This window comes from Pleurodeles waltl, chromosome 12 (genome assembly GCF_031143425.1).
Source record: "Pleurodeles waltl isolate 20211129_DDA chromosome 12, aPleWal1.hap1.20221129, whole genome shotgun sequence".
Classification (NCBI taxonomy): domain Eukaryota; kingdom Metazoa; phylum Chordata; class Amphibia; order Caudata; family Salamandridae; genus Pleurodeles; species Pleurodeles waltl.
This window is the reverse complement of record NC_090451.1, coordinates 629992179-630005413: the sequence shown is the minus strand read 5'-3', so window position 1 is coordinate 630005413 and position 13235 is coordinate 629992179. Positions and strand designations below refer to the sequence as shown.

The 13235-nt window shown below is 44.0% G+C and overlaps 1 protein-coding gene across 2 annotated transcripts in view; it reads left to right on the top strand.

Moving 5' to 3' along the window:
* Window positions 1-13235, top strand: part of LOC138268424 (semaphorin-7A-like) — a 187968-nt gene that overhangs the window by 122988 nt on the left and 51745 nt on the right. For both annotated transcript variants that reach the window (XM_069218045.1, XM_069218046.1), the window contains exons 9-10: window positions 6167-6275; window positions 12351-12555. In XM_069218045.1, the coding sequence (XP_069074146.1) occupies window positions 6167-6275; window positions 12351-12555 (314 nt within the window). The remainder of the gene's footprint in view (window positions 1-6166; window positions 6276-12350; window positions 12556-13235) is intronic.

Sequence of the window (13235 nt, the reverse complement as noted above, 5' to 3'; positions counted from 1 at the left end):
TGATAACCTCCTAGCTGACTGCGGGGAAATATTAACTCCATCACCTGGCACCGACCAGCCATTGAGTCCCAAACCGTGCCCTGCAACCCAACAATTGACTAGGAAGCAGGGAAGCATACCCAATATGTTGAACAAAGCCAGTGTACGGGTGAGGACCGAGACTAGCGCAGTGCCCCCCCCAACCCTGCAGATTCAGTCCCTAGCCCCTGTTCCCTTCACGACCCAGCTACAGAGCCCCCTCCGTCACCTGTTACCTGTACCAATCATTTTCATCTGTTATCATGTCCCTCCGATCCACCTACAACTCAGGATCTCGCAGTTTCACCTGCCCAGGCCAGGGCAGAAAGCTTCACAAATATCCAGTCATCCCTCCCTCCCACAAATGACGACCTGGCAGGGTGCATACAAACACTCAGGGCAGAAATAGCAGCCCTTAAGTGCATAATAGGCGACCTCGTGGTCACAGTGGGGCGTCTCATGGAAGAGAGAGGGAGAACAGCTAGGGAAAGTGCAGCCACCCCAGCAACACTACCACTCTGACTCTACCTGTTCCCACCATGCTCCATCACGTCAAACACCTTCGAGCCCCCCCAGGTTCTCTACTTGAGGACCCCGTCCCTAGGACTTTGGTCGGAGCCCGCATATTGGGTTCCCGCACACCATCAGGCGAGCAAACTGACTATCCTCTCACCAACCCAGAGAACACAAGTTCCAACTCCACACCCCTCATTTCAGGGGAGGGCCGCCTCTCTGGTAGTATATATTCTCCCAAGACTACCACTCTCCTTCCCCGGAAAATCTTTATGACCAACGTACCTAGATCTAACTCTCAGGGGGGGGAGGTAAGGGGAGGATTCCCTGATTAACAAAGTCACCCATTGGATTCGTCATAGCAGAGGATGTCTTTCAGTAATTAGGAAAGATATTCTTAGGGCCAGACAACACCGGTCCCAGAGCTCACTGTCCGATTATATCGAGCTCCTCCTAGTAAACGGGCAGCTAGCCTACGACTTAGTAGCCTTAGACCAAAGAACCAACCCCCCGGGTGGCTCCACCATTCAGTTTAAACTCGACCCATCCACTTCACTTTGTGTACCACTCTCCCTAGTGGCTCTAGAGCAAGACACTGTCTGTTCCATGATTGATTGGCCCTCCACGATTGAGGTGCAGGCCCCCCGCGTCAGACCTGATAGTGGCATAAGCTCTAACAGTTGTGCCCGCACCAATAGTCACTCAGCGGTCATCACTGATCAGACACACAGGACGGTCTCTACTGCTTCCCACAACGTCACCACACCAGTCACCTCAGATTTCCAGGTAAACCTGCTCCCACTACCCAATTCCCCGACCACCAGCCAGAAAGAAAAGATTGTCTCATGCAATGTGGCAGGCATAAAATCCAAGCTTCCGTTGCCGCACTGGAACCTTTTCATCGACCAATACAACATGCGTATCTTCCAGGACAGCTGGCTAATTGAACCTGCCCATAAACCTGGCTATGCAACCTACCACATACCCGCCGCTCCCAGCAAGGCGGGCCGCCAATCGGGGGTCTCCTAATTTGGATAAAAATCGCACTAGTGTGTAGTGAAACGGATACCCACCAACACCCCTGACATCCTTGGTATTAGCCTCAAGGGAACAGGGCCTACTGCCACTGACATTTTTACCATCTATGCCAGGGGAACAAGGAGGACCAACCGCTCTGTGACCCTGCAGTCCCTAGAGACCCAACTGGGCGAAAGACCCTCCAAACATGCCCTTATCGTAGCAGGGGACTTTAATACCACCTTTGAACCCCTTGGTCTGGACTATATGGGTGATTTCAGGGAATAAGATAACATTTGGCACATACCCAGGTGAGAGCTCTCCCCCCATTAAAAAGTGGCACTCGACTGCCCTTCAACTTAATGCCCTGACCCTCGGCCAAGGTCTGAGGGCTGTAAATAGAAGAGCCAAATCATATAAGCATGCCACCCACACGTTCACTGGTTCACAGGTTCTCAGGGGAAGAGCTGCATGGACTATATATTGATGGACCTTAGATATTGGCACTTGGTTGATGACATGGTAGTCCGGACCCAAACTGACAGTGACCACAATCCACTCTGTCTCAGTTTAGAATCACTGTGGGGCAGGGCGCCCACAGCAACAACCACTACCAAAGTAGCCAAAGTGATACAGGCTGAGAACAACAGACGGCGACTTTGATGGAACAAGGTGATCCTGCGAGATGACATTCTCTCTTCCATCGATTTGGACCTGACACTTTGTGTATCATTGATATCTACGATGGGAGAGGATGTGGGAAGCTGTTCCTCCCTAATCAATGTTCACACTGAGTTTTTCCAAAGATTGGAACAGCTCCTATCCCTGCCAGCTGCTCAAAATTCCGGCAGTGCTTCTCCCCACGAGGGGGTTAATTGGTACAATCGTGACTGCCGGCTGGCACGAACAAGGCTAATTAGCGCAATCAAACATACGGATGTCGCCCAAGTTAGGTCTCTGTGGAACCAGTACACACAGACGCAGAACAAGGCCAGGAAGGACTGGGAGGAGGAAAGATGGAGCCTCCTGAGGGCTGCATGTGAATGCAGGGACTCCAGATCTTTTTGGGCCATAATAAGCAAAAGAAACCTAAAGGGAGCCCCTGCAATTGGCAATAACATCCTGCCCTGAGATTGGTTCCACCATTTCAACTCTATATAATGTCAAAAGCCAACTCGTAACCATCTCAGCCCAACCCCAGCCGAGTACCATCTATCGGGATTGTCTGTTCAACTTGGGAGACATCCGAGAAGCAATTAACAACATAGTTCGACTGAAAGCTGCTGGCCCCGATGGCATCCCTGGAGACCTCTTCCTTTACAACATCGACAAATGGGCCGAGTACATTCTTCTTCTATCCAATGCAATTGTCAGGGGAGCTCCCATTCCCGAGTCCTGGAGGGGTGCCGAGGTAATACCCATTTACAAGAAAGGCGACAGGTCCCTACCCGCCAACTATAGGCCCATTAGCCTTATAGATACAGTACAAAAGTTATTCTGTTGTGCACTATCGAAAATCCAAGATTGGATCAATGAGAACGGCATTTTATCACCAATCCAGGCTGATTTTAGGTCCAAAACAAGCACCATAGGTCAGGTGTTTAGGTTTCTGCTCTTGTATTGGAAGGTCGTTGTAATAGGGAAGGGGAGTCTCTATGTAGCCTTCATAGACCTTAAATCAGCTTTCAATGGTCCCTAGAGGTAAACTTTTGGAGGTCCTCAAGGAGATGGGTATGCCCCCAGGGCTTCTGACCACAACAATCTGATTACACGAGGCCAACTATGCAGAAATACGCTGGGGGAACCAGGGCGATCTCACCGATCCGATCCAAGTAGTCAGGGGAGTTCGGCAGGGCTGCGTACTAGCTCCCACTCTTTTTTCCCTTTATTTGAATCAGGTCATCGATCATCTCACCTCGCAGCCCTCTGATGCATCAGCCCTAGGCAAAGAAAAGATCACGACACTTTGGTTCGCAGATGATACCCTGATAGTATCCAAAACCCTGATGGGCCTCCAATCCTCGTTGAATCGATTCAATGACTTCTGCTCCACAAGAGGCCTAGAAATAGACACCTCTAAAACCAAGTTCATAGTCATGACCACCCACAGGTCACATAGGGGGAACCTTTTCCTAAGTGGGTCCAAACTAGAACTAGTCAACACCTTTGATTACCTGGGGATCAAACTATCAGACTCAATGTCCTGGAAAGCCCATATCAACTCCACATCATTAACATTAGGCCAGTTGTGGGTGTCCTTTTAAGAGAGCACCATGCCTCATCATCACGACCAATAGCTGCTGCTCTCCACATTTAGAACAAGAAGTCTGTTAGCGCAGCTCTATACGGGGCTGAACTCTGGGGCTTCGAGGATGTAAGGGAACTCACCCATATAGAGAATATGTTTATGAGAAAACTCACCTCTAGGCCCCCAAGCACCCCGTTCCTTCCTCTGCACATGGATCTGGCCCGCAAACCTCTAGGTGCTATAGCTGGTCTTAGGCAGTTGCTATTCTGGAGGAGAATCATGGCAACTCCCAAACTTTCCTCCTATGCCACCGTGTTTAGGGAAGTTTGCTCTATGGAAACCTCCAACAAGATCAGGTGGATCCACTCAGTTAAGTCAGCATTGATTGCCATTGGGATGGGAAACTTGTGGAATCTTCCACACACAGGGCATCCACCGACCAAAGAAAGAGTGAATTCCTGTTATTGGGAGTGGGTATCCCAGTCCATATCTTGCTCGCTCTCACTAGGGCGCCTATCTAGCGAGTTTCTGGACTTCAAATCTACCTGGTTGCTAGAACCTTACCTGGACTGCATTTTAGATCCGACCGATACGAAGCTCTATATGCAGTTTAGATTTGGTTCCCTCCCCCTTAATACCTTTACCAGCAGATGGCAAAATAAGGCCCCAAGCAACAACTTATGCCCATGCTGTACCCTGTATCAGGAGTCAACTGCCCATGTCTTCTTTGTTTGTCCATCCTACGCTCATCAACGAAGGAAATGGCTCACGCCAACTTGCAAACAGTTCGGGACCCGAGATCATGCTGTGGCCATGAGAATCTTAAGATCAGCCTCCAGTCCGCCCATTGCCATTACAGTCGCCAAATTTCTCGGGGGAATGTGGCGCACCAGGAAGGAAATCGACTAAGACAGTCTAACCCCAAGTCTTTGTAGTTAAACATGTCTATCTTTGTCCCAATACTGTATCTTGGAACAGTGTTATGCCATATTCTTTTTATTGTACTGCATTTCGTGCATTATTATTTTTCTTATTTATTTCAACCCAAACCTGTTTTATGAATTTGAACCCATTATTTATTGTGGCGCTATGCAACTTTAATGGCACTGGATGCCAAAATAAAGTTTTATGATGATGATGATACATGTCTAAGCCTATTACATTCAAAATATTGAACATAGGTTGCCCTATCAGATGTTAACTGAATACTTGTTTGCCTAAAATACTGTGTTGGGAAAGAAGTGATCGGTGTAGAATTTCACATCTCTCTACATCCAGTTCACCCAAAAAGCTGCAGCGTTGGCCTCAATATTTAAGATACTTCTAGAACTTCAGGGCACTGAATGTTGGAATTGGGGTTCTGAGTAGCTGATACTTAAAGGTGTCATACACCCAGAATGGTGAAAGTAGTTTGAAAATATAATGATATAAGTTATTTTATATCGAATACCTCATTATCGCCCTTGTGCCTGGGTTGTGTATATCATAGATATGCCTGCAAATCTTGTTATATTGACAGCAATTTTGCTTCCTATTGAGGGCTTAGCACACAAGTTGCTGTTTCACCCTTTTTTTATGTAAGAGATGAACTTGCCTGTTAGTAAAACTTCCGATTTCCCAACAGTTCATTTGACCTCAGTCTGTATAACGCTCCTGAGAAGAGTTTTAAGATTAATCTCCCTACTTACTGCTGCTTGGAGCCGGGGGAGGGGACTCACTATGTTACCTCAAGAAATAATCCAAGCTGCTGCATGACATACTAGCACTTATGCTCGGAAGCTACCTTCTTTGTAAAAAATTACCCTTTGTCTATTTCGATTAAACACTTAGTGAAATGATCTTATATCGAAATCTGGTCTATTCAAATGGGTTGGTTCATTCTGAGGACGGGAGACTTGTGGTTTGCAGGGTAACTGATAACACTGGAATACACATTAAATATGTCTTATACTATTTCATCCAGACCAATTAGCCTGAACTCTTGTATGGCAGTGTTTTGCTGTAGCATATGCATGTCTGACTCTTTGTTGTAAAGATATGTGTGTGACTTTCTGTGTCCTACCTACAAATTAAGATCGCCTTTATTTGGTACATCACTATCGGAAGGAGAGAGAAAGCCTTTCACCGGGAGTATGGGATACACTCTCATTGCGTAAACACATAACACGAGGGGTATCCTAAAGCCCAATTTATCTTCAAATCAAGCATACGAGTTGAACAGTTATATCAGGAGCCCTTATTTGTTTGTTTTTAAAACCCACACCCACTCCGTTAGTGTCATTCTCCATCAAAACTGTGATCTACTGCCAATCTTTGAGAAGAGTTCATGTAATATTTTTCCATTTACTGATTTCCATGTTTAAATGACAGGGGCTCTACAGCTGTATGTATGTATTCAATGGGAAGAATCACCTCGACATTCACAGCCTCAAAGTTAAAGGGTTTCACCGGCTCATTTTCGCCACACGTACCTGGCAAGGTAAGAGAAGAGATACGTAAAGTGTATAGTTGTGCAGCAAAAAAAAACACAACAAATCCCTGACAAGTTATGAAATGCCCACAACTGTCAGAAATGCTCAACACACGACCAAGAGAGGCATACAGAACATGCACACCATTACAACCAACAATTGACCAAAACTCTCAAAGACATGCATGTCCTCTTGAATGATGGTCAACCCAACACTTATACAATCAAGAAATGACCCACATGCATATACGTGAGCTGATAAATGAACCAGAAAAGCTTACCTGTTCAGAAACGAAATCTCCATCAAAAACAACAGACCAGGCAACAGATGTCAATTGTCCACACCTGCATAAGCAAGAAATGCTAAAAAACACAAACACAGCCAAACAAGAGACAGTATACAGGTATACCCCTAAAAGCAAGAAATGACTAATATACACCAAACATACACATAGCCTTGTTTACATACAGACATACCTTTATCCGCTTGACCTAAATACTGGTACAAGCACTAAATGGTCAACTCACACTCACACCTGCTCAGGTAAAGAATATCAAACATGCATACCAGTACAGGAAAGAAATTCGACTTCTGGCTATGCAAGAGATGTTTGTCATGAACACCTTTTCAAGTAATGAATCCTAAAACACACAGATAAAGAGGCACACACCCACACAAATATGCATGGCCACGTGAGAGATACCCATCATTTACACCTCTAGCAGCTAACATTGGGGTGGGCGGGGGGATATGAGACTAAGGTGCTCCTAAGCTCAATTACATTAAATAATTGACAAGTTCTTTTTAGTCCTTCTTTGTCAGTATGTCTGCTGGCAAAAGCTCATAAATAACAATGTAAAGAAAAACATGGCAAGGCTGAAGGGTGCAGGCTATGGTGGCCAAGGAGAGTGACAGAGAAAGAGACAAGGAGCCTGATATAGAGATGGTTAAGGGATGCTCTCTAACAAAAATAAGGCCCTGTCCACTAAACTTTTGGTAAATTCTGAGTCGGAAGGACCATCAGTGTACTGATGGTGTGCCACTGCTGGGTCTACCATTAAAAAAACTAACTTCAACGGACCAATAGAGTTAAGCCGTTAGAGTAAAGCCATCAGACAGCCCGTCCTGTTTTTTTAATGTGTTTTTTAAAGTGACCGCCAGGAAAAACCTGGCAGTCAGGGACGCAAAAAAGAAATGACGACTCCCTCATCCTGGGAAAAACTCCTTGAGTGTAGGGCAATACTTATTTGTTTTTCAAAAACAAACTCCCCGGGAGTTTGGTTTTGCAAAAAAGAAAAAGTCTGGTGGATGTCCGTCAAAACAGACTGCTGCCATTCACCAAACTTTGTACCTTCAGAGGTACGGCTGTGACTGTGGATCCTCAGAGGGCAGAGAGATCAATGCTGAGCAGACAGTGGTCTCTAAGTTAAGCAAGCAGTAGTCCATCTGGGTGACAGACCTAATATTCTCTTTCATCATGACTTATGTATTATCGTCACCCAAACTCGAGTCCAAAGAAACAATGCAGATGGACAGACAGAAGAGAAAAAAGTAGAAAAGAAAAAGTGAGATGGAGAAAAGAAAGGTTGGGAAGAAAGAAATGATGAGAACGCAATTGTGAATGTTGAAAGTAGAAAAAGATGGATAATTAATGAAAGGCAATAAGGAAAGAATGGTGGAAAGATGGAAGGATTCATGGGAAAGAGGTAGGATGAAAGGAAGAAAGCAAAGAATAACACAAAGAGGAAGGAAGGATGGAGGCAAGGAAGGTAAAAGGAAGGAAGAAATGGCAAGTGAATGAAGGATAGCTAGATGAAACTATGGTCAACATGCATACTTATCCAGAAATTAGATATCCAATATTCACTCCTTCAGCTGAAAGTTAGATAGGCAGTGGTAATGTCATCGAGTGGCATTTTATACATGTTTAAAATAACGAGTTGTTCCAAATAATGAATGTATGTCACAATACTAATATTGTACCTAGAAAATCGACTGCATCAATATAGTGATGATAAGTATATACAAGATAGAACAGATTTACTAGTCTTAACTGCACCCCTGTATACCTTCATTATAGGTGAATGGCCAAAGTGCAGTGACGTGGAATTAAAAATAGTAAATAAATACACCCATACATACTTAACTCAAAACGTCGTGGAAACAGATATTATGATAACCATATTTTGCCAGGACGGTGTTTAAAACTCAGTGTATAAGAACAACAAAACAATTAATTACGTTACCAGCAACTTACACCTGGTGATATCTGCCAATACAATCAGTGTACAAGGACCATAGCACAAAAACACCTGTGGGGGAAATGCTCTGCTCGCGTTATTCCCCATTACTTACCACCGGCGTTTAAGTAAATACAGGTTTTCACTCGGAGCTAATATTATTTGCACCTGGTTATTTTTGCACTTGTTATGGTCTCCTGGGTTTAAGTGACACCACATAAAAGCAAAAATAGGTAGCAGGCACTACGGAAACAAAGGCAAACGAAAGCAGTTCAGAAGAAAGTTGGAAACAGGATAAGAACGAGTAGCACCAGTGAAATCTCAGGGGTTCAAGTTGAGCATGAGAGGCAAGTTGTCGTTAGGAACCTCGTCCATTTTGATAGAGACCTGGGAGGTAGTAATAAGGCACAAGTGGGGGGACGTCACAGGGAACATTTTTTAGAGCCAAGAAAGGAGAAGAAAACGTGGTACATTGATGGACCAGGCACAAAACAAAAGCGGTGCGAGGGAGCAGTACAGGAGTGGCATCGTAGGGAGACATGTAAAAAGGGAAACAAATTAACAATCAATTGATGCAGTGTTGCGGTGAATAAAGGCAAGGTGAGCAAGTTATACAACAAAAAAGGTTCCTCCTTTGTAAGGGGGAACCGTAACAGAACTTCGAGACTGGCTAGGAGGCAACCATGGAACCCGGTGAATCAAACTAAGTTGAAGCTTATAAACAAAATATACCAGAGGGCAGACTTGGAGGAGAAGGTAGCAACAAAGCATCTGGGCAAAAGCTCGAGCACTTTCTGGGAAATGCTCAATAACAAACAGGGCTCCAACAGCAATCAGAAGCTCTAATCTGACAGAAACACACTCGGTTGACTTCTTACCTGAACACTTCAGTCAACCACTGGAGGCACTAGTGCTTTGTACCCAAGAGATAGGTAGCAAACCGCCAACAACACAACCTACAAGCCCAGATGCTTCCATGCCTAGTTTCTCCAAAGTAGAAATCTGCAAATCTATCCAAAAGAGTAGAGAAGACGGAGCACCAGGCCCAGACGGAATCCCAAATGCACAGTACAAGACAAACCCCACTCTTTGGGCAGCTAGCTTGTTGGTAGTTTTCAATAGTGCCAGCCAACTGGAGTCTATTTCGGCCTCGTGGAAAGGATCCGTAATCACCCCCTCTTCAAAGGGGATGACCGTCATCGTCCGGAAAATTACAGCCTCTTTATGCTGATAGACACTGAGGCGAAGCACTTTGTATGTCTTCTTCTAATGGATCTCTTGATCTGGGCGGAAGACAAGCACTTCTAACTAACCAATCTGGATTTGTCCAAGGGGCAGGCATGGTAACCAACATTCTATCACTTTCTGCAATTATGGATAAACAAAAGTTGAACAAGCAACCCATTTACCTCTGCTTGGTGGATTTTAAGTCGGCATTCAACTGTGTGCGGCGTAATCTTCCCAGGCAAAAAATGGCACACTGGGGCATTTTAGCATGTCTGCTGAGAGCAATACAGCTGTAATATTCGGACACCTGGACAAGAGTGAGACTTGAAGACAGCTCTTTCTTGCCCAGGAAAATACAAATCTCCCAGGGTTTAAAGCAAGGTTATGTACTGGCACCATACATTTTTAATCTCTTCCTGGGTGACTTGACTCCAGCCCTGGATGCACACTCCCCTAAACAAGGAGCCATGCACATCTCAAACCTTCTGTATGCACATGATGTGATACTCCTAAGTCAAACAAGAATTGGCTTGGAACGTCCTATTGATAAGTTATCACAATATTCGATAGCCAATGGCATGCTGATAAAATGAGAAGAAAACAAAGGCTATGGAAGTGATAAAAAAATAGAGAAAAAACACAACTGGTACTTGCAGGGTAAGCAACTGGAAACATCTGAAACCTAACAGATACCTTGGAGTTTTATTTGACGACAAGGGCTCTTTTCTCCAGCACAGGCTAGACTTTGCAGAGGAGTGGGCAATGTCACCGCTAAAGGTAATAGTAGCAAAGTTATCACCAAGTATCACCTATGAAAGGAAGGCACTACAAAGCAGAGACGCGATAACTTCCAATGCGATCTTTACGAAAACATACAGAGCCCTCTTTCATCTCCCTTGTAACTGTTCTCCAGTCCAGACAAGGTTTGAGTTCAGCCTCCTAGATCAAATCACAGCAAGAAAAGGAAGCTACATTAAAGTATGGAAAAGCATAAACTCATTCAGGGGAAACCAACCATGCCAAGCCCTTTGGCAAGAAGTCAAAACGAGTATAAACGCACCTTCCAAGAAGTATCTAGTCTGGGCGATAGATGACCAGGCCATTTGAGAACTATGGGAAAGGACCTTGCCTTTAGAGTCATTCAAAAAAGCAATCAACGGAGTGATGAAAAAATCTCTGTGCTAAAGGATAAAGAGGCCCTTTCATCTAGATCTCATGTCTTGGTGACAGTAAACGAATACAAATCTCTCAAACCACAGCCCTATCTAGAAACTGGGTGATCAAGGCAGCTAAGAGAGCTCATTAAAAGGCACCACCTTGGCCTCCTCCCAGGTATCGTGCACACCTCTCCCTGGATCCGGGACACTAAAAAATATTGGCTGGAGACTGTGTAAATCTGGGGAGAAAAATATTATCCACATAACATCTTTCCCACGGCCTGCTGAACGAGAGGAAAAGACTAGTAAGAGCACTTTTTAACCAGCGCGGAATTTGCTTGTGCAGTCAAGCTGTGATTGCATGCCTTCAGGCAGCGGACTTCCCTTTGAACTGTAATCTTATACATTTTTTCATATTTTTAAAGCCTGCGGCAAAAAATTGGAAGGCGGTGTGATCACACCGTTTTGAACCTTCCAATGTACGAAATCCTTATTTTAAATGTGGTCATAGATAACTACTATTATCACAATGTCTTGACTTTTTTTTAACGATGTTTTGGTACCTTTTACGAAAAGTTGCTGTAGCAGGTTTTAAAAAAACATGCTAATGTTTGCTATGTTTTTAATAACTACGCATGACAATACAATCATTCATTCCCCTGTCATGTGATTACATAGGCATTCTTCCTGGGGACGAAGGATGAGCTCAGAATGCTTCTTAGGGCACACTCATTTTCTTCTCCCTAATATTCCCACTTAAATTATCCTTTAAGTCGTGCAGACAACAAAATACACTATGAAAACACACTTGGCATGTACAAGAACATTTTAATATTCAATCAATGAGATTACCATTATCATGTAAACAAGGATACAATGATACATGTACTCAGTATTAGTCATTCATTGTTATAGTTACCTGTGTTTAATAACTTACACATTACAAAATTAAATTATTCAGACAAGCAATGCTGAACATACCTACTTAGGTAAGAGACACATTGCACACATCTTGCCCAGTAACATGTATCTAATATTCATCCGATTTTAATATATGCACACATCTCTCAGGAGAAGATGTACGCTTTGGACACTACTATTTAGGAAAGTGATTAACAAACTTCACATTTGTAAACAGTACATGTTCTAATGCAACTCTGGCCAGGTATTAGTTATTGAACAGTTTGAAACCTAGCAGGCAAAGTTATGTCTTGCTAAACAACCAGCAATGACAGCAAATCTAAGCAGAAATACTTGCTTTTGGGTGAGCTATGCTGATTTGTTCTTAGCAGGCATACATTCTGTATCTGCAACTTACATTCTCATACTTCAAGACCACTGTAGCTAAAGATATGTCCACTTTCCTTTGGCTACAGTATACATTTGAACATTCACCCCACCTATTGTACTGCGTAGTATGAAAATGAAGGATGACTGGTCTCTTTTTATGCATTCACAGTGTATCTCCAGCTCAGCAACAAGTTCCCTCCCGAAGCACTTTCTGACAACCATGAAGGATTACCCAGAGCTTGATGCAGTTGTCTTCCCAGATGAGGACCGCCCTCTTTATTCACTGCCAACAGGCGAATCCTACACAAGAGTTATTGCAGACAGGGTGTGGGACACAAGCAACAATTCACACACAGTCCTCTTCCTTGGAACAGGTAAGTCCTGGTGTTCTGCTTTCCTGCTCTTATCTCATAACCAAGCTTACAGAACCTCTCCGGAATGCACTTCTGAGTTTAAAGAAGACATTTATTGTAATTATTACTTCGCCACGAGGTTCTTGAGAGACGAAATTAGTAGATTGGAAGCACACGTTCAAAAGTAGTCGCAGCAATAAAAGCAAAATATATCAAAGTACTTCTCAGCTGCAATGTACACAGCAAATACATGTGAATATATTATAACATAACTTCAAAGCAAAGCATAAAAGTCAAAATTCATCACCGTAGGGCAAGGGGGTCAAAGTAGGGACTATATTCAGCTTAATCTTTCTGGGGCTTCAAGTTGATGACTCCGTTCAACTGCAAGAAAGAGATTTTCTACCCAAACGGGAGACAGGCAACTGACGTCTCCGTTCCTGTCTGAAGTCAAGCAGATTCAATCTACCCCTGCTGTAATCCAGAATCATCCTTAAAAGCAAACTCAGTGTGAGAACCGAAGAAACTTGGAGAGTGGCCAATTCTCCCGAACTCACTCGTTCTCAGACTGGATTGCGAGGTAAACTCAAAATCTACGTTCTCTTATCAGCTAAGGTCTGGTGTGAAAAACACTGCTTTGTCTACCATGTGGAAAAACATAGCTTGGAAAAACACAGCTCATCGGCAATGTCTAACCCCAT